Raw genomic sequence first — 22,262 nt, forward strand, 5'->3', positions numbered from 1 at the left:
GGGCGGAGTGGCTTTCTCCTTGTCCTACGTTTGGACCCTGCTGTTACTGGTGCCTTTTGTCATACCATTTTAAACTAATTAATATAACTATAAATCATTGAATAAAGACTTTAACTAAGTAAATAAATAATATAAGGCTCGATTAAGATAAGACAGGGCAGGTTGTGTGTCTGGACTGCAGAATGTCGGAGTTTGTGGACAGCGAGACTGGCCCGAGCAAACATATCTGCAGGGGATGTTTCCATCTCGAATTTCTCTGGGTGGAGTACGAGTTGGAGACACTCCGACACATAAGGGAGAGGGAGGAATTTCCGGAAAGTTTTATCCAGAATACAGTTACACCCCAAAGGAAAGCACAGGTTCAGGAAAGGGAGGGTATGACTGTTAGGGAGCCGGGTAGCGGGGATTTAGGAGAGGTTAAGCAGGAGGTCCCGCAGACACTGGTCCTGTCCAACAGGTACAGTGTACCCGCTACCTGTGAGGACAAGGAGAAAGACTGCAGGGAGGACAGACACAATGCAACTAAGGCTCCATGGCTCAAAAGGCTGCCCGGGGGGAAGGTGGGTGTAAGATAGTGATAGGGGAAGAGATATCGTCCTCTGTAGCCAAGAATGAGGATCCTGTTGCCTACCCAGTGCCAGGGTAAGGGATATCTTAAGGTGGCTGGAGAGGAACTTGGAAAGGGCGAGAGTAAATCCAGTTGTCATGGTCCATGTTGGAACAAATGACATAGGTAGAAACAGGGAGAAGGTAATGCTGAAAGAGTATCAGGAGTTGGGCTCTAAATTAAAAAGTAGGATCCTCGAGGGTAATAATCTCTGGATTATTGCCCGACCCACATGCAAATTGTCATAGAAGCTCACAGATCACAAGAATTAACACGTGGCTAAAGGGCTGGTGTGGGAAAGAGGGGTTCCTTTTCATGGGACACTGGCACCAGTTCTGGGACAGGAAGGAGCTGTACTGATGGGACAGGCTCCAACTGAACCAGAATGGGACCCGTGTCCTAGCGGAAAGGGTAAATAGGGAAGTGGCAAAAGGTTTAAACTAATAAGATGGGGGAGGGATCTACAAGAAACATAACTAGCCTAAATATAAACAAAACATGAAAAGAGAGCATAGGAAAGAATAAAGTAAGGGAGGACAGTGATGGCAAGGGAATAAATAGTTATAAAACAGGCGTCTAAAAAGATGGTTAAACATAAAGTGAGAGGAAATCCTATTTAAATATGAGTTAAACTGTCTGTACAGCAATGCATACAGTGTCCATAATAAAACAGAGGAGCTGGAGGCAATCATGCGTTGCGAAGAACCAGACATTGTAGGGGTTACTGAGACATTGCTACAGAAAAATCAGGATTGGAAATTAAACATTGCAATGTATAACATATTTAGAAAAGATAGAGAGGGAAAAAGGGGAGGTGGAGTTAGCTGTACTTATTAGGGGTAACATAATGGCAGTAGAAAAAAGTAACGTAGCTATCAGTAAGACAAAAATACAATCTATATAGATAGAGATAAAAGATAATAAAGGATCAATCCCACTAATAGACATAGTCTACAGACCACCTAATAGTGGACGGGAGGTGGAAGAAAAAGTATGCAGACAAATTAGGGAAATGAGTAAAAGATATATAATAATAATCATGGTGGATTTCAATTATTTCCGATATTAATTGGACAGAAGAAGTAGGTAAAGGAGATAGGGAATGGAGTTCGTACAATGTGTACAGGACTCCTTTCTTGCCCAATATGTAAAAAGCTCAACAAGAGAGGACTCCCTATTGGATCTAGTAATGGGGAATGAACCAGAGCAGATAAAAAAAATAAAAGTAGAATAACATCTAGGCAATAGTGAGCATAATATAATATCCTTTAAGATAATAATTGAGAAGGACATAAGTATGATGAAAACCAGGTTAATAGAGTGAAGAAAAGCTGATTTTGAGGGGCTGAGAATAGAACTTGGGAAAATAAAATGGGTGACACTATTGGCGAACAGCAATGGGAAACATTTAAAACGGTATTCAACAGAGTGCAGGAACAATATAAGGAAAGAACAAGCTAAATACTAATGAGACTCCATGGATGAATAAAGCCATAAGGGAACAATTGAGGCTTTTTAAAAAAAAAAAGGCATGCATTAAGAAATAGGAGCAAGAATAGGCCATATGGCATCTCGAACCTGCTATGCCATTCATTAAGATCATGGCTGATCATTGACCTCAACTCCACTTTTCCACCCAATCTCCATATCCCTTAATTTCTTTAGAATCCAAATATCTATCTACCTCATCCTTGAATATACTCAAAGACTCAGCATCCACAGCCCTCTGGGGCAGAGAATTCCAAAGATTCACAACCCTTAAGTACATAGACTGCAGTATGATGAGGGAGAAGACGAAGAGACTAGAAAGGAAGTTTAAAAAAAACAATTAGGAAGGCAAAGAAAACTATGAAATTAAATTATCAAGGAACATAAAAGAAATTTGTAAAATATTTTCCAGGCACATCAATAAAAAAAGGATGGTTGGGATAGGAATAGGGCCATTAATGGATAGACAGGATAAAATCACAGGTAACAATAGAGAGATGGCAGAAATATTAAATCATTATTTTGCTTTAGTATTTACCAGGAAAATTGAACAGGTGGACATGACATTGAATGATGAGATTAGTAATGAAATTAGTGCATTTAAAATAAAAAGAGGGAATATATTAAATAAACTAATCAAACTCAAAGAAGATAAAATCCCTGGTCCGGATGGATTGAACCCACGCATTTTAAAAGAACCTAGGGAAGAGATAGCAAAGGCATTACCACACGTATTTAATGATTCGTTAGAAAAAGGTGCAAGAAAGAAAGAAAATATAATTGGATTCTATTCATTGGAATTCAGAAGAATGAGAGGTGTTCTTATCAAAACGTGTAAGATTATGAGGGGGTTTGACAAGTTGGATGCAGAGAGGATGTTTCCACTGATGGGGAAGACTAGAACTAGAGGGCATGATCTTAGAATAAGGGGCTGCCCATTTAAAACAGAGATGAGAAATTTCTTTCTCTCAGAGGGTTGTTAATCTGTGGAACTCGCTGCGTCAGAGAGCTGTGGAAGTTGGGACATTGAATAAATTTAAGACAGAAATAGACAGTTTCTTAAACGATAAGGGGCTACGGGGAGCGGGCAGGGAAGTGGAACGGAGTTCATGATCAGATCAGCCACGATCTTATTGAATGGCGGAGCAGGCTCGAGGGGCCGTATGGCCTACTCCTGTTCCTATTTCTTCTGTTTCTTATAAGGATATAATTGAAAAATAGAAAAGTTATGCTAAACTTGTATTGAACCTCGGTTAGACCACACTTGGAGTACAGCGTACAATTTTTGTTGCTATATTATAAAAAGGATATAGAGTCATTGGAGAGGGTGCATAAAAGATTTACAAGGTTGATACCAGAAATGCGAGATTATACTTATCAGGATTGGATGAACATGCTGGATCTCAGGTGAGGGGTGCCCTAATAGAGGTCTTTAAATTTATGAAAGATATTGATAGCATAGACACCGAGAGAGTGTTTCCAGTTGTGGGGAAGAGCAAAACTAGCCGCCATCAATATACGATAGTTGCCAAGAAATCAAATGGGGAATTCAGTAGAAGCTTCTTCACCCAGAAAGTGGGGAAAATGTGGAACTCGTTACCACATGGAGTAGTTGAGGCAAATAGTATAGATGCATTTAAGGGGAGGCTAGATAAGCATCTGATGGAGAAGGGAATAGAGATTTATGCTCATAGTTAGATGGGAGGATGGGTGAAACGTGATGTCACAATCTCCGGGTACAGGAGTTCCGGGCGCAATGCCCTAGTGCCGCCGCTAAACCCCCACTAAATTTAGCGGGAGTCATTAGCAGCGCCGCTCCCGGTCACAAAGTCATTTGCGCCCCCTTAATGCCCTGAGGACACTAACGGGAGGTGCAAATTACCCTAATTTCTCCCCTTATGTGTTTAGTACCAATCGTATAATTTTCTGTTAGAATAACTTGATATATTGATTGCAACTCTCCTGTGCTGCCATTCCAGGGGGTGTTCGAGGAGGTGTTCAAGGGGGTGTACCCGGAGGCGTTCCAGGGGCTGTACCTGGTGGTGTTCCAGGAGGCCTTCAAGGTAATTTGATCTCAATTGATTTAGATTCATTGAGATGAGTTAAATGCAAGAGTTAAGATTTATTACTATCGGTTTTTACTATCGGTTTTACAATCTAGTCTGTTAGTATGCTTTTACACGATAATGGTAGTCATTCATTTTTTATCAGTGTAGCAGTTATAGTGCAAATATAGCCTTAATCCGTGTTCCTAACGCAATAACAAAGTGGAGTGAAATTCCCTGGAGGAGAATCTGGGTCCCCTACCTGCCCAGTTTGGAACTGAGTGCCTCCTATAAATTGGAGCCCCAGGTTTGAGTAAGCACAATCACTGGCCGAAAAATTTCTTCACTCCCATTTTCCGGAAAATATACGGCTCCTAAGTATCCAGCATGGTGGGCAGAAACAGCATGCACATTTCAAGCCACAACTGCTTCACCCGCCGTATTGGATTGGGCTGGTCGATTGGTGTCCGGTGCAAAAGAATAAGTTATTTAGTTTTTGGTCCTGTCCTGTGCTTCTCGCAAGACTCTTTTGCAGTTTTTGTATACCGCTGTGCATGACTCACCACATGCAGATGTTGTCCTGCAAATCATTTAATAACGTGCAGGAAAATTGAATTAAGCAGGCTGTTGGATTCAAAGCAGAGTCCAGGGTGTGCAACTGAGGTTCCTCTGCCGGCCACAATTTTTTCACATTAGAAACGGGCAAACAACACCTATGGCTGGAATTTTCCACGGATTGTACGGGCGCGATCAGTAACGGGTCAGGTGGGAAAGTTGACATTTCTTGGAGCAGGTCTGGAACCCGCCGTCATCCCGCCCCCACTTGCCTTTCCCTCGGGCGCGTCTGTCAGCGCAGCAGCGACCCAACCGGCAGAGGCAGGCGACCCAATTTAAAAGATTATTAGCTTGTTGTCAGAGGTGAGAGTGGGAGTTCAGTAGCCATTAATCTAGCTGATTAGTTGACCGTATCAAATGTAGTATAAAAGTTCCCACCTCACAGCTGATCACTTTCCTCAGGCAGAAACTGTTGCTGACTTGCATTCCCAGCACAGATTAAGTTTTCTGCAGGCTACAAGTCTTTCCACCAAAGTCTTCATCCAGTGTCACTTCATTGGCAGAACTCTCTCACCATTGACAGATTGCTTCTGTCCTCGCTACTTGACCTGCCATCTATTCCTGCAGCATGGGTGCCATTTATACTGTCTCACCTTGGTCCTCAGAGTCGGACCACGATGAGCCCTAACACCAGCAACACCAGGCACACCAGCAGCACCAACAACAACATCACCAACCTTCTCCTCAACACCCTGATTCTACGCAGGACAGTGGGCATCTGTGCAAGGCTGCATCATGCCGTACCGCTGCCTACGCAAAATCCTGCAAATTCATTGGCAGGATAGGTGCACCAATGTCAGTGTTCTCACTCAGGCCAGCATCAAAGTATTGACCACGCTTGGTCAGCTCCGATGGACGGGCCACATCGTCTGCATGCCCGATACTAGACTCCCAAAACAAGCGCTCTACTCAGAGCTCCGACACAGTAAACGAATCTCAGGCGGGCAGAGGAAACACTTCAAGGACACCCTCAAAGCCTCCTTGGAAAAAGTGCAACAACCCCACCGACACTTGGGAATCCCTGGCCCAAGACCGCCCAAAGTGGAAGAGAAGCATCCGGGAAGGTGCCGAACACTTCAAGTATACAGAAGAAACATAGAAAATAGGTACAGGAGTAGGCCGTTCGGCCCTTCGAGCCTGCACCACCGTTCAATAAGATCATGGCTGATCGTTCCCTCAGTACCCCTTTCCTGCTTTCTCTCCATACCCCTTGATCCCTTTAGCCGTAAGGGCCATATCTAACTCCCTCTTGAATATATCCAATGAACTAGCATCAACAACTCTCTGCGGCAGGGAATTCCACAGGTTAACAACTCTCTAAGTGAAGAAGTTTCTCCTCATCTCAGTCCTAAATGACCTACCCCTTATCCTAAGACTGTATCCCCTGGTTCTGGACTTCCCCAACATCGGGAACATTCTTCCCGCATCTAACCTGTCCAGTCCCGTCAGGATCTTATATGTTTCTATGAGATCCCCTCTCATCTTTCTAAACTCCAGTGTATAAAGGCCCAGTTGATCCAGTCTCTCCTCATATGTCAGACCAGCCATTCCGGGCTCCCTGCTCCTATATTCAAATCCCCTAGCTATGAAGGCCAACATACCATTTGCCTTCTTCACCGCCTGCTATACCTGCATGCCAACTTTCAATGGCTGATGAACCATGACATCCAGGTCTCGTTGCATTTCTCCTTTTCCTAGTCTGCTGCCATTCAAATAATATTCTGCCTTCCTGTTTTTGCCGCCAAAGTGTATAACCTCACATTTATCCACATTATACTGCATCTGTCATGCATTTGTCCACTCACCTAACCTGTCCAAGTCACCCTGCAGCCTCTTGGCGTCCTCCTCACAGCTCACATTGCCACCCAGTTTAGTGTCATCTGCAAACTTGGAGATACTACACTCAATTCCTTCATCTAAATCATTAATATATATAGTAAAGAGTTTAGGTCCCAGCACTGAGCTCTGCGGCACTCCACTAGTCACTGTCTGCCATTCTGAAAAGGACCCGTTTATCCCGACTCTCTGCTTCCTGTCTGCCAACCAGTTCTCTATCCACGTCAGTACATTACCCCCAATACCATGTGCTTTGATTTTGCACACCAATCTCTTGTGTGGGACCTTGTCAGAAGCCTTTTGAAAGTCCAAATACACCACATCCACTGGTTCTCCCTTGTCCACTCTACTAGTTAGATCCTCAAAAAATTCCAGAAGATTTGTCAAGCATGATTTCCCTTTCATAGATCCATGCTGACTTGGACTGATCCTGTCACTGCTTTCCAAATGTGCTGCTATTTCATTCTTAATAATTGATTCCAACATTTTCCCCACTACTGATTTCAGGCTAACTGGTTTATAATTACCCATTTTCTCTCTCCCTTCCTTTTTAAAAAGTGGTATTACATTAGCTACCCTCCAGTCCATAGGAACTGATCCAGAGTCGATAGACTGTTGGAAAATGATCACCAATGCATCCACTATTTCTAGGGCCACTTCCTTAAGTGCTCTGGGATGCAGACTATCAGGCCCCTGGGATTTATCAGCCTTCAATCCCATCAATTTCCCTAACACAATTTCCCGCCTAATAAGGATATTCTTCAGTTCCTCCTTCTCACTAGACCCTCGGTCCCTAGTACTTCCACAAGATTATTTGTGTCTTCCTTCGTGAAGACAGAACCAAAGTATTTGTTCAATTGGTCTGCCATTTCCTTGTTCCCCATTATAAATTCACCTGAATCTGACTGCAAGGGACCTACATTTGTCTTCACTAATCTTTTTCTCTTCACATATCAATCGAAGCTTTTGTAGTCAGTTCTTAAGTTCCTGGCAAGCTTCTTCTTGTACTCTATTTTCCCCCTCTTAATTAAACCCTTTGTCTTCCTCTGCTGAATTCTAAATTTCTGCCCAGTCCTCGGGTTTGCTGCTTTTTCTGGCCAATTTATATGACTCTTCCTTGGATTTAACACTATCCTTAATTTCCCTTGTTAGCCACGGTTGAACCACCTTCCCCGTTTTATTTTTACTTCAGACAGGGATGTACAATTGCTGAAATCCATCCATGTGATCTTTAAATGTCTGCCATTGCCTATCCACCATCAACCTTTTAAGTACATTCACCAGAATATCCTAGCCAAATCACGTCTCATACCATCAAAGTTTTCTTTCTTTACGTTCAGGACCTTAGTCTCTGAGTTAACTGTGTCGCTCTCCATCTTAATGAAGAATTCTACCATATTATGGTCACTCTTCCCCAAGGAGCCACACACGACCAGATTGCTAATTAATCCTCTCTCGTTACACAAGACCCAGTCTAGGATGGCCTGCTCTCTAGTTGGTTCCTCGACATATTGGTCGAGAAAACCATCCCTTATATACTCCAGGAAATCCTCCTCCATAGTATTGTTACCAGTTTGGTTAGCGCAATCAATATGTAGATTAAAATCACCCATGATAACTGCTGTACCCTTATTGCACGCATTCTCTAATTTCCTGTTTGATGCCATCCCCAACCTCCCTACTACTATTTGGTGGTCTGTATACAGCCCCAACTAATGTTTTCTGCCCTTTGGTGTTTCGCAGCTCTACCCATATAGATTCCACATCATCCAAGCTAATGTCCTTCCTTACTATTGCGTTAACCTCCTCTTTAACCAATAATGCTACCCCACCTCCTTTTCCTTCCTGTCTATCCTTCCTGAATATTGAATACCCTTGGATGTTGAGTTCCCAGCCTTGGTTACCCTGGAGCCATGTGTCCGTAATCCCAATTACATCATATCCGTTAACAGCTATCTGCGCAGTTAATTCGTCCACCTTATTACGAATGCTCCTCGCATTGAGACTCCGAGCCTTCAGGCTTATTTTTTTAACACTCTTTGTCCTTTTCGAATTATGTTGTAATGTGGCCCTTTTTGATTTTTGCCCTTGATTTCTCTGCCCTTCACTCTTGCTTATCTCCTTCTTACCTTTTGCTTCTGCCCCATTTTTACTTCCCTCTGCCTCCCTGCATAGGTTCCTATCCCCCTGCCATATTAGTTTAACTCCTCCCCAACAGCACGAGCAAACACTCCGCCTAGGACATAGGTTTTGGTCCTGCCCAGGTGCAGACCGTCCAGTTTGTACTGGTCCCATCTCCCCCAGAACCAATGCCCCAGGAATTTGAATCCCTCCTCCTTGCACCATTCCTCAAGCCACGTATTCATCTGAACTATCCTGCAATTCCTACTCTGACTAGCACGTGGCACTCGTAGCAATCCTGAGATTACTACCTTTGAGGTCCTACTTTTTAATTTAACTCCTAGCTCCCTAAATTCGTCTCATAGGACCTCATCCCATTTTTTACCTATATCATTGGTACCTATATGCATCACGACAGCTGGCTGTTCCCCCTCCCCCAGAATGCGCAGCAGCCGCTCCGAGACATCCTTGTGTGAACTGAGTATAAGGAATGGATGGGCTATATCTGTAGAGGGTGACTGAGAGAGTGGCACTACATTGCTAAATGGCTTCCTTTTGTAGTGATACTTGCTATGATTGCTTTAGGATGAGGTTGAGTATCAGTGATGGTTAATCAGATGGAAATGAGTAGGTGCATAGACAGAGAGCAATAGGTGGACTTGCAAGGTAGGTTGGTGTGAGGAATGATGTGCAGGAGTAAGCTTGGGAAGGCAGTGTGATGGGGTTCTGTTGATGGGCACATCTGGATGTAGGTGAGTGTGACATTCCACTCCCCTTTCCTGACCTCATGAGATCATTGAATCTTTTCCGGCACTGGATCTACATCCTCCGTACCACATCTCTGCGATCTCCAGCCATGCCCTTTTTGTGTCTTTGGGTAGTCGTTTACGTCAATTTCCAGGAAAGAGGATCTCCCTGCGTGCTCTTTCTGCCTGACTGCACCAGAATTTCCAGGGAGGTATCGCTGAATCTTGGCACAGCCTTGTCTCCATGACCCACAGATTTGTCAGTTTTATTGCATTATTGAGACCTCTGGAAGCCACCTTATGCACTCTGACATCAACCTCCAAATGAAATGTGTGCAAGGTTGCTTTAAAATATCCACGTTGAAAACGAGTCATCGGTGACTTAATCAGACCCGCTCCAGTTAATTGGGCCGGGAAGCACGCATAACTGTTTTAATTAGGGCCATTAAGTGAAACGCGCACCGCAGAATGCGCTATTCACATTTTTGGGTCCCCAATCTGCTTTGCGGCCCGCATGCATGCAACTCAACTCCAACGTAAAGATTCCAGCCTAAGTGTGAAATGTGATGTAACAGTCATTCCTCAACGAGATGTTGATGGGATCAGCATCATCTGAGTTGTTAGAAACACAAGAGCTATTGCAGCTGCCTGTCAACATTCTGTATCGGTTCCAAATATTTACACCGAATATCAGTGATGAAGCTTCAAACATCATTCCCAAAGAATTACCAATCCATGTATGCAAATGTTCAGATTCAAAATTATTCACCATTTGCTGAGCGAAGATTACTGCAGTATCCATTCAGCTGGGAATTCTGCTGGTCACCTAGCCCAATGGATACTCAGCCATCCTTTGTTCAGCACGCTTCTCTGCTCCCATTAGCCATCAGCTTCTATTTCATGAATGATGTAGTGATGCTGTCTAATTTACAAAAGAATAGTCAAATCTACCTGTTAATCCATAATAAGGTAAACTGCATGTGCTCTATGTAAGAGTAGGGAATTAATGGGTCAATAGCCTTTACTTATTCCATGTTTTCTAGTTATCTTAAAGATTATAATAATTTGTGAGCTAGATTTGAACAATTTGCATTAATATAGGATATTTCAGAAAAGGGGTTTATCTGAAATGAGATACTGTTGATCTTCAGAATGTTACTCATTGTTGTACTATGTACATAGCTGGTCTCTGCTCTGTCATAACTTGTCAATCCTCTGTTATTGCAGGTGGATACGCGGCAGCTAAAGCTGCTAAATATGGAGGCAAGTCTTTCTACTTTTGTAATTTGTAAAAGCATCAATTATTATTGTATTAGTAAGCACAGAGTATTAATGGTAAAATCTTCTTTACAAGGATAGAGTGCACATAACAATTTGGAGTACGAGCTAGGATTTCCTCAATTCTGTATGGGCTTAATTACAAGGGCTTTGTCCAAAGAGACACCAGGAAATAATTCGCAACGTGAAAAATAAGCTATGATAAATCTGCGTGCAGTTTTGGTCACCTTACTTAAGGAGGGATGTGCTGGCTTTGGAGGGGTTACAGAAACGATTCACTAGGCTGATTCCGGAGATGAGGGGGTTACCTTATGACGATAGATTGAGTAGACTGGGCCTTTACTCGTTGGAGTTCAGAAGGAAGAGGGGTGATCTTATAGAAACATTTAAAATAATGCAAGGGATAGACGGGATAGAGGCAGAGAGGTTGTTTCCACTGGTCAGGAAGACTGGAGCTGGGGGACACAGCCTCAAAATATAGGGGAGCCAATTTAAAACCGAGTTGAGAGGAAATTTCTTCTCCCAGAGGGTTGTGAATCTGTGGAATTCTCTGCCCAAGGAAGCAGTTGAGGCTAGCTCATTGGGCCCAAGTTTCCACAAGAAAAAAAACGGGCGCCCCTCCGAGTGGGGCGCCCGTTTTTCGCGCCTAAAACGGCGCCTAAAAATATCCTCGGTATTCTCCACCTACTTACAGGTCCTGTGGCCCTTGGCGCAGCCAGCACGAGCTGTGGGGGGGCGGAGCCAGGTCCCGGCGCTGAAAACAGTGCCGGGACCTCTGCACATGCGCGCTACAGTCGGCACGCAAGTGCAGTAGCTCCAGGCGCCGAACTGTGTGGGAGGGGCCCGAAGCACGTAGCCCCTAGCCCTGGCCCAATGGCCTCACTGGGGCTGCGTGAATGAGGCTCCTCCCACGGCCAGCTCCTGCTCCCCGACCCGACCCTCGCTCCCCGCCCCCGACTCGAGACCCGAGACCCGCTCCCCCCACCCCCGACCAGACACCCGCTACCCACCCCCCCGACCAGACACCCGCTCTCCCTCCCCCCCCCCGACCAAACACCCGCTCCCCCCCTCCCCCCCCTCCCCCGACCCGAGACCCGTTCCCCCCCTCCCCGACCCGAGACCCGCTCCCCCCCCCCCGACCCGAGACCGACACCCGCTCCCCCCCCCGCCCCGACCCGACCCGAGACCTGCTCCCCCCTCCGACCCGACCTGAGACCCGACACCCTCTCCCCCCCCCCCCTCCGACACCCACGACCCGACACCCCCCGCCCCGACCCGACACCCGCTCTCCCGAGACCCGACACCCCCCGCCCCGACCCGACCCGAGACCCCCCCGACTGACCCGACCCAACCCGCACTCCTGTTCTCCGACCCCCCCCCGCTCTCTCTCCCCCCCCCCCCCGCGCTCTCTCTCCTCCCCCCCCCCCTGCGCTCTCTCTCCCCCCCCCGCTCTCTCTTCCCCCCCCCCCCCGCTCTCTCTCCCCCCCCCCCCCCCCCCCCCCGGCTCTCTCTTCCCCCCCCCCCGGCTCTCTCTTCCCCCCCCCCGCTCTCTCTCCCCCCCCCCGCTCTCTCTTTCCCCCCCCCCCCGCTCTCTCTTCTCCCCCCCCCCCGGCTCTCTCTTCCCCCCCCCCCCGGCTCTCTCTTCCCCCCCCCGGCTCTCTCTTCCCCCCCCCCCGCTCTCTCTTCCCCCCCCCCCGCTCTCTCTTCCCCCCCCCCCGCTCTCTCTTCCCCCCCCCCCGCTCTCTCTTCCCCCCCCCCCGCTCTCTCTTCCCCCCCCCGCTCTCTCTTCCCCCCCCCGCTTTCTCTTCCCCCCCCCGCTCTCTCTTCCCCCCCCCGCTCTCTCTTCCCCCCCCCGCTCTCTCTTCCCCCCCCCGCTCTCTCTTCCCCCCCCCCCCGCTCTCTCTTCCCCCCCCCGCTCTCTCTTCCCCCCCCCGCACTCTCTTCCCCCCCCCGCTCTCTCTTCCCCCCCCCGCTCTCTCTTCCCCCCCCCGCTCTCTCTTCCCCCCCCCCGCTCTCTCTTCCCCCCCCCCCGCTCTCTCTTCCCCCCCCCCCGCTCTCTCTTCCCCCCCCCCCGCTCTCTCTTCCCCCCCCCCGCTCTCTCTTCCCCCCCCCCCGCTCTCTCTTTCCCCCCCCGCTCTCTCTTTCCCCCCCCGCTCTCTCTTTCCCCCCCCGCTCTCTCTTTCCCCCCCCGCTCTCTCTTTCCCCCCCCGCTCTCTCTTTCCCCCCCCGCTCTCTCTTTCCCCCCCCGCTCTCTCTTCCCCCCCGCTCTCTCTTCCCCCCCGCTCTCTCTTCCCCCCCCCGCTCTCTCTTCCCCCCCCGCTCTCTCTTCCCCCCCCCCGCTCTCTCTTCCCCCCCCCGCTCTCTCTTCCCCCCCCGCTCTCTCTTCCCCCCCCCGCTCTCTCTTCCCCCCCCCGCTCTCTCTTCCCTCCCCCGCTCTCTCTTCCCCCCCCCGCTCTCTCTTCCCCCCCCCCGCTCTCTCTTCCCCCCCCCGCTCTCTCTTCCCCCCCCCGCTCTCTCTTCCCCCCCCCGCTCTCTCTTCCCCCCCCCGCTCTCTCTTCCCCCCCCCCGCTCTCTCTTCCCCCCCCCGCTCTCTCTTCCCCCCCCCCGCTCTCTCTTCCCCCCCCCCGCTCTCTCTTCCCCCCCCCGCTCTCTCTTCCCCCCCCCGCTCTCTCTTCCCCCCCCCGCTCTCTCTTCCCCCCCCCGCTCTCTCTTCCCCCCCCCGCTCTCTCTTCCCCCCCCCGCTCTCTCTTCCCCCCCCCCGCTCTCTCTTCCCCCCCCCGCTCTCTCTTCCCCCCCCCGCTCTCTCTTCCCCCCCCCGCTCTCTCTTCCCCCCCCCGCTCTCTCTTCCCCCCCCCGCTCTCTCTTCCCCCCCCCGCTCTCTCTTCCCCCCCCCGCTCTCTCTTCCCCCCCCCGCTCTCTCTTCCCCCCCCCGCTCTCTCTTCCCCCCCCCGCTCTCTCTTCCCCCCCCCGCTCTCTCTTCCCCCCCCCCGCTCTCTCTTCCCCCCCCCCGCTCTCTCTTCCCCCCCCCGCTCTCTCTTCCCCCCCCCGCTCTCTCTTCCCCCCCCCGCTCTCTCTTTCTCCCCCCCCCGCTCTCTCTTCCCCCCCCCGCTCTCTCTTCCCCCCCCCCCGCTCTCTCTTCCCCCCCCCCCCTCTCTCTTCCCCCCCCCCGCTCTCTCTTCCCCCCCCGCTCTCTCTTTCCCCCCCCGCTCTCTCTTTCCCCCCCGCTCTCTCTTTCCCCCCCCCCCGCTCTCTCTTTCCCCCCCCCGCTCTCTCTTCCCCCCCCCCCGCTCTCTCTTCCCCCCCCGCTCTCTCTTCCCCCCCCCGCTCTCTCTTCCCCCCCCCCGCTCTCTCTCCCCCCCCCCGCTCTCTCTTCCCCCCCCCCGCTCTCTCTTCCCCCCCCCCTGGCTCCTCTCTCTTCCCCGCCCCCGCTCTCTCTCCCCCCGCCCCCGCTCTCTCTCTCTTCCCCCCCCCCTCAGGCTCTCTCTCTTCCCCGCCCCCGCTCTCTCTCCCCCCCGCCCCCGCTCTCTCTCTCTCTTCCCCCCCCCTCAGGCTCTCTCTCTTCCCCGCCCCCGCTCTCTCTCCCCCCCGCCCCCGCTCTCTCTCTCTCTCTTTCCCCCCCCCCCCGCTCTCTCTCTTCCCCCCCCCCCCCCTGCTCTCTCTGCTCCCCCCCCCCGCTCTCTTCCCCTCTCCCCCCGCTCTCCCCCCTTCCCTCCCCCCCTTCCCTCCCCCCCTCCCTCCCCCCTTCCCTCCCCCCCTCCCTCCCTTCCCTCCTCCCCCCTCCCTCCCTTCCCTCCCCCCCCTCCCTCCCTTTCCTCCCCCCTCCCTTCCCTCCTTCCCACCCTCCCTTCCCCTCCCCCCCCTCCTCCCTCCCTCCCTTCCCTCCTCCCTCCCTCCCTCCCTTCACTCCTCCCTCCCTTCACTCCTTCCCCCCTCCCTTCCCTCCTCCCCCTCCCTCCCTCCCTTCCATCCTCCCCCCCTCCCTCCCTTCCTCCTCCCCCCCTCCCTCCTTCCCTCCACCCCCCTCCCTCCTTCTCTCCTCCCCCTCCCTCCCTTCCCTCCCCCCCTCCCTCCCTTCCCTCCCCCCCTCCCTCCCTTCCCTCCCACCTTCCCCCTCCCTCCCTTCCCTCCACCCCTTCCCTCCCCCCTTCCATTCCCTCCCCCATTCCCTCCCCCTCCCTCCCCCCTCCATTCCCTCACCCCCTCCCTCCCCCCTTCCATTCCCTCTCCCCCTCCCCCCCCTTCCATTCCCTCCCCCCCTCCTTCCTTCCCTCCCCCTCCCTCCCTCCCCTCCCTCCATTCCCTCATCCCCTCCCCTCCCCCCTCCCCTCCCCCCTCCCCTCCCCCCTCCCCTCCCCCCTCCCCTCCCCCTCCCCTCCCCCCCCCCCCCCCCCCCCTCCCCTCCCCTCCCTCTCTCCCCTCCCCTCCCTCTCTCCCCTCCCCTCCCCTACCTCTCCCCTCCCCCTCTCCCCTCCCCTCCCCCTCTCCCCTCCCCTCCCCCTCTCCCCTCCCCTCCCCCTCTCCCCTCCCTCTCTCCCCCTCCCCTCCCTCTCTCCCCTCCCCTCCCTCTCTCCCCTCCCCTCCCTCTCTCCCCTCCCCTCCCTCTCTCCCCTCCCCTCCCTCTCTCCTCCCTCCCTCTCTCCCCTCCCCTCCCTCTCTCCCCCCCTCCCTCTCTCCCCTCCCCTCCCTCTCTCCCCTCCCCTCCCCCCTCTCCCCTCCCCCCTTCTCCCCTCCCCTTCCTCTCTCCCCTCCCCTCCCCTACCTCTCCCCTCCCCCTCTCCCCTCCCCCTCTCCCCTCCCCTCCCCCTCTCCCCTCCCCTCCCCCTCTCCCCTCCCCTCTCCCTCTCTCCCCCCTCCCCTCCCTCTCTCCCCTCCCCTCCCTCTCTCCCCTCTCCTCCCTCCCTTCCTCCCTCTCTCCCTCCCTCTCTCCCCTCCCTCTCTCCCTCCCTCTCTCCCCTCCCTCTCTCCCCTCCCTCTCTCCCCTCCCTCTCTCCCCTCCCTCTCTCCCCTCCCTCTCTCCCCTCCCTCTCTCCCCTCCCTCTCTCCCCTCCCTCTCTCCCCTCCCTCTCTCCCCTCCCTCTCTCCCCTCCCTCTCTCCCCTCCCTCTCTCCCCTCCCTCTCTCCCCTCCCTCTCTCCCCTCCCTCTCTCCCCTCCCTCTCTCCCCTCCCTCTCTCCCCTCCCTCTCTCCCCTCCCTCTCTCCCCTCCCTCTCTCCCCTCCCTCTCTCCCCTCCCTCTCTCCCCTCCCTCTCTCCCCTCCCTCTCTCCCCTCCCTCTCTCCCCTCCCTCTCTCCCCTCCCTCTCTCCCCTCCCTCTCTCCCCTCCCTCTCTCCCCTCCCTCTCTCCCCTCCCTCTCTCCCCTCCCTCTCTCCCCTCCCTCCCTCCCCTCCCTCTCTCCCCTTCGCTCCCTCCCTCCCCTCCCTCTCCCCTTCCCTCCCTCTCTCCTCTCCCCTTCCCTCCCTTCCCTCCCTCCCTTCCCTCCCTCCCTCCCTCCCCTCCCTCTCTCCCTCCCCTCCCCTCCCTCTCTCCCCTCCCCTCCCCTCCCCTCCCCTCCCCTCCCCTCCCCTCCCCTCCCCTCCCCTCCCCTCCCCTCCCCTCCCCTCCCCTCCCCTCCCCTCCCCTCCCCTCCCCTCTCTCTCCTCTCCCCTCCTCTCTCTCCCCTCCCCTCCCCTCCCCTCCCCTCCCCTCTCTCTCCTCTCCCCTCCTCTCTCTCCTCTCCCCTCCCCTCCCTCCCTCTCTCCCCTTCCCTCCCTCTCTCCCCTTCCCTCCCTCTCTCCCACCCCACCCCTCCCTCTCTCCCCTCCCCTCCCCTCCCTCTCTCCCCTCCCCTCCCCTCCCTCTCTCCCCTCCCCTCCCCTCCCCTCCCTCTCTCCCCTCCCCTCCCCTCCCTCTCTCCCCTCCCCTCCCTCTCTCCCCCCCCCCCCCCCTCCCTCTCAGCGGCACGAACGGCTGCAGAATTCTCCCTGGCTGAAGCATTTTCACACAGGTAGAAAGATGGTTTATTTAATCTTTTCTTGGCTTATAAATGTTTATTCAGGTTGGATTTATTTGTATAATATTTGTAGAAGTATAAATAAGGATTTAATGAGTTCCCTTCCCCCCCCCCCCCCCCCCCCTCGTTCCGGACGCCTAATTTGTAACCTGTGCCTGATTTTTTAATGTGTAGAACAGGTTTTTCAGTTCTACAAAAATCTTCACAGGCTCCATTCTACTTTAGTTTGGAGTACATTTTCACTGTGGAAACTTTCAAATCAGGCGTCAGTTGCCGGACACGCCCCCTTTTGAAGAAAAAATTCTGTTCTAAACTTGAACTACCTGACTAGAACTGCAGAAAAAAAAATGTGGAGAATTGCGATTTCTAAAATAGTCCGTTCTCCACCAGTTGCTCCTAAAAATCAGGCGCGAATCATGTGGAAACTTGGGCCCATTGAATGTAGTCAGGTCACAGATGGATGGATTTTTAACCAATAAGGGAATTAAGGGTTATGGGGAGCGGGCGGGTAGGTGGAGCTGAGTCCACAGCCAGATCAGCCATGATCTTGTTGGATGGCGGAGCAGGCTCGAGGGGCTGGATGGCCTACTCCTGTTCCTAATTCTTATGTTCTTTCTTTCTTATAATCACAATCCTGGATATAGGCCAATATGAAATGTTCAATCGCCAGTAACAAAATATTTAATGGGAGACCTATATAAGAAAAGGATGGAGTGAATAAGCTATACTAACAGGAATCACATCTAAAACAAATGGCTGCACAGGCAGTAACAGGGTCACAAACTGCTCATTATTCTTGAATTCCCACAATGCTCTACTTTTATGAATTCTTTCCTTCAAAATTTATTTATCTCCATTTGACTATTTTCTAGTCGTATTTGAAACTGGTGTCTTAATTTAATACTTTGCACTAGATTTTTGAGTTTTCCTGTCTATTCCCTTTTGCGATATATCGTCACTATTCCAATGGTGACCACCAGTAACAATTGACAACTGAGGTTTATTCCAGAGATGAGGGGGTTGACTTAGAAACATAGACATAGAAACATAGAAAATAGGTGCAGGAGTAGGCCATTTGGCCCTTCTAGTCTGCACCGCCATTCAATGAGTTCATGGCTGAACATGCAACTTCAGTACCCCATTCCTGCTTTCTCACCATACCCCTTGATTCCCCTAATAGTAAGGACTTCATCTAACTCCTTTTTGAATATATTCATTGAACTGGCCTCAACAACTTTCTGTGGGAGAGAATTCCACAGGTTCACCACTCTCTGGGTGAAGAAATTCCTCCTCATCTCAGTCCTAAATGGCTTACCCCTTATCCTTAGACTGTGTCCCCTGGTTCTGGACTTCCCCAACATTGGGAACATTCTTCCTGCATCTAACCTGTCTAACCCCATCAGAATTGTAAACGTTTCTATGAGGTCCCCTCTCATTCTTCTGAACTCCAGTGAATACAAGCCCAGTTGATCCAGTCTTTCTTGATAGGTCAGTCCCGCCATTCTGGGAATCAGTCTGGTGAACCTTCGCTGCACTCCCTCAATAGCAAGAATGTCCTTCCTCAGGTTAGGAGACCAAAACTGTACACAATACTCCAGGTGTGGCCTCACCAAGGCCCTGTACAACTGTAGCAACACCTACCTGCCCCTGTACTCAAATCCCCTCGCTATGAAGGCCAACATGCCATTTGCTTTCTTAACCGCCTGCTGTACCTGCATATGCCAACCTTCAATGACTGATGTACCATGACACCCAGGTCTCTTTGCACCTCCCCTTTTCCTAATCTGTCACCATTCAGATAATAGTCTGTTTCTCTGTTTTTACCACCAAAGTGGATAACCTCACATTTATCCACATTATACTTCATCTGCCATGCATTTGCCCACTCACCTAACCTATCCAAGTCTCTCTGCAGCCTCATAGCATCCTCCTCGCAGCTCACACTGCCACCCAACTTAGTGTCATCCGCAAATTTGGAGATACTACATTTAATCCCCTCGTCTAAATCATTAATGTACAGTGTAAACAGCTGGGGCCCCAGCACAGAACCTTGCGGTACCCCACTAGTCACTGCCTGCCATTCTGAAAAGTCCCCATTTACTCCTACTCTTTGCTTCCTGTCTGACAACCAGTTCTCAATCCATGTCAGCACACTACCCCCAATCCCATGTGCTTTAACTTTGCACATTAATCTCTTGTGTGGGACCTTGTCGAAAGCCTTCTGAAAGTTCAAATATACCACATCAACTGGTTCTCCCTTGTCCACTCTACTGGAAACATCCTCAAAAAATTCCAGAAGATTTGTCAAGCATGATTTCCCTTTCACAAATCCATGCTGACTTGGACCTATCATATCACCTCTTTCCAAATGCACTGCTATGACATCCTTAATAATTGATTCCATCATTTTATCCACTACCGATGTCAGGCTGACCGGTCTATAATTCCCTGTTTCTCTCTCCCTCCTTTTTTAAAAAGTGGGGTTACATTGGCTACCCTCCACTCCATAGGAACTGATCCAGAGTCAATGGAATGTTGGAAAATGACTGTCAATGCATCTGCTATTTCCAAGGCCATTTCCTTAAGTACTCTGGGATGCAGTCCATCAGGCCCTGGGGATTTATCGGCCTTCAATCCCATCAATTTCCCCAATACAATTTCCCGACTAATAAGGATTTCCCTCAGTTCCTCCTCCTTACTAGACCCTCCGACCCTTTTATATCCGGAAGGTTGTTTGTGTCCTCCTCAGTGAATACCGAACCAAAGTACTTGTTCAATTGGTCCGCCATTTCTTTGTTCCCCGTTATGACTTCCCCTGATTCTGACTGCAGGAGACCTACGTTTGTCTTTACTAACCTTTTTCTCTTTACATATCTATAGAAACTTTTGCAATCCGTCTTAATGTTCCCTGCAAGCTTCTTCTCGTACTCCATTTTCCCTGCCCTAATCAAACCCTTTGTCCTCCTCTGCTGAGTTCTAAATTTCTCCCAGTCTCCGGGTTCGCTGCTATTTCTGGCCAATTTGTATGCCACTTATGAGGAAAGGTTGAGTAGGTTGGGCCTCTACTCATTGGAATTCAGAAGAATGAGAGGTGATCTTATCGAAACGTATATGATAATGAGGGGGCTTGACGAGGTGGATGCAGAGAGGATGTTTCCACTGATGGGGGAGACTAGAACTAGAGGGCATGATCTTAGAATAAGGGGCCGCCCATTTAAAACTGAGATGAGGAGAAATTTCTTCTCTGAGGGTTGTAAATCTGTGGAATTTGCTGCCTCAGAGAGCTGTGGAAGCTGGGACATTAAATGATAAGGGGATAAGGAGTTGTGGGGAGCGAGCAAGGAAGGTGGAGCTGAGTCCATGATCAGATCAGCCATGATCTTATTGAATGGCGGAGCAGGCTCGAAAGGCCGTATGGCCTCCTCCTGTTCCTATTTCCTATGTTCTTATGACACTGTTACTTAAAAGTTACTAGATTTAAACATTACATCATATTTCGAGTCATACACAACAGGTTCCTCGGGTACCACTTGTATCATGTTATGGCTTTGTAGCATAATTACCTCAGATTCTAGTACCATATAAGTTAACATCATCACTAGTGTGTTTAGGTAATTTATCAAAGACAGTTCCAAGAAGTTGGGGGAGTATAAAGAAATGTGGTGGTGGTTTGGGACAGTATAGTTAAGGGAATAGATACTGTTCTCTGCAGCCGAGAGTATGAATCCCAAAGGCTGTGTTGCCTGCCCGGTGCCAGGGTTAAGGATATCTCCTCTGGGCTGGAGAGGAATTTGGACTGGGAGGGGAAAGATCCAGTTGTCGTGATCCACATAGGTACCAACGACATGGGTAGGACAAAGAAAGACATTCTGTTGAGGGAGTATGAGCAGCTAGGGGCAGCATTTAAAAAGCAGAACCAAAAAGATGATAATCTCTGGATTACTACCTGAGCCACAATCAAATTTGCATAGGGTAATTAAGATCAGAGATGATCGCGGGGCTCAAAGATTGGTGTGGGAGAAATAGGTTTCGATTCATGGGGCACTGGCACCAGTACTGGGGTAAGAGGGAGCTGTTCCATTGGGATGGGCCTCACTTGAACCATGCTGGGACCAGTGTACTGGCAAATTGGGGTCAGAGTAGGGAAAAATGGTAAAAAGACAAAATTAAAAGCTCTTTATCTGAATGCACGCAACATTCGTAACAAGATAGATGAGTTGACGGCACAAATAGAAATAAATGGGTATGATCTGATATACATTACAGAGACATGGTTGCAAGGTGCCCAAGGCTGGGAACTGAATATTCAGGGGTATTTGACATTTCGGAAGGATATGTAGAAAGGAAAAGGAGGTGGGGGTACCTCTGTTAATAAAGGATCAGAGCAGTGCAGTACTGAGAAATGATATTGGCTCAGAAGATCAAGATATAGACTCATTTTGGGTGGAGATCAGAAATAATAAGGGAAATAAGTCACTGGTGGGAGTAGTCTATAGGCCCCCTAACAGTAGCTACACTGTATCATAGAGTATAAATCAAGAAATAATGGAGGCTTGTAAGAAAGGTACGTCAATAATCATGGGCGATTTTAATCTTCATATTGATTGGACAAATCAAATTGGCAAAGGTAGCCTTGAGGAAGAATTCATAGTGTATTCAGGATGGTTTCTTAGAACAATACCTTGTGGAACCAACCAGGGAGCAGTCTATTTTCAATCTGGTAATGTGTAATGTGACTGAATTGATTAAGGATCCCATAGTAAAGGATCCTCTTGGGAAGAGTGATCATAGCATGGTAAAATTTCAAAATCAGTTTGAGGGTGAGAAAGCTAGGTCTCAAACTCGTGTCCTGAACTTAAATAAAGGCAATTACAAAGGTATGAAGGCAAAGTTGGCTAAAATAGACTCGGAAAATAGATTATAGGGTAAGACAATAGATAAGCAGTGGCAAACATTTAAGGAGATATTTCATAACTCTCAGCAGAGATATATTCCAGTGAGAAAGAAAGACTCCAAGAGAAGGATGAACCATCCGTAGCTAACTATGGAAGTAAAGGATAGTATCAAATTGAAAACAAAGGCATACAGTGTTGTGAAGAATAGTGGAAGGCCAGAGGTTTGGGAAATTTTTAGAAACCAGCAAAGGACGACTAAAAAAAATAGAGAGAGAAGATAGTTTACGCGAGTAAATTAGCAAGAAATATAAAAACAGACTAAGTATTATTGGCAAGAAATATAAAAACAGACTAAGTACTATTACATGTATATAAAAAGGAAGAGAGTAGCTAAAGTAAACATTGGTCCCTCAGAGGATGAGACTGGAGAATTAATAATGGGAAAAGTAGAAATAGCAGAAACTTTGAAAAAATATTTTGTATCAGTCTTCATGGTAGAAGATACTAAAAGCATCCCAATAATTGCTAATCAAGGGGCTATTGGGAAGGGGGAAACTTAAAACAATCACTATCACAAGAGAAAAAGTACTCGGCAAACTAATGGGACTAATGGTGAACAAGTCCCCTGAACCTGATGGCCTGC

The 22,262-nt window shown here is 50.1% G+C and overlaps 1 protein-coding gene across 4 annotated transcripts in view; it reads left to right on the plus strand.

Annotated features, from left to right (window-relative positions):
- Positions 1-22,262, plus strand: part of LOC139226469 (elastin-like) — a 435,956-nt gene that overhangs the window by 206,964 nt on the left and 206,730 nt on the right. For all 4 annotated transcript variants that reach the window (XM_070857261.1, XM_070857262.1, XM_070857263.1 and 1 more), the window contains exons 25-26: positions 4,075-4,158; positions 10,686-10,721. In XM_070857261.1, coding sequence (XP_070713362.1) covers positions 4,075-4,158; positions 10,686-10,721 — 120 coding nt within the window. The remainder of the gene's footprint in view (positions 1-4,074; positions 4,159-10,685; positions 10,722-22,262) is intronic.

This window comes from Pristiophorus japonicus, chromosome 16 (assembly GCF_044704955.1).
Source record: "Pristiophorus japonicus isolate sPriJap1 chromosome 16, sPriJap1.hap1, whole genome shotgun sequence".
Taxonomy (NCBI): domain Eukaryota; kingdom Metazoa; phylum Chordata; class Chondrichthyes; family Pristiophoridae; genus Pristiophorus; species Pristiophorus japonicus.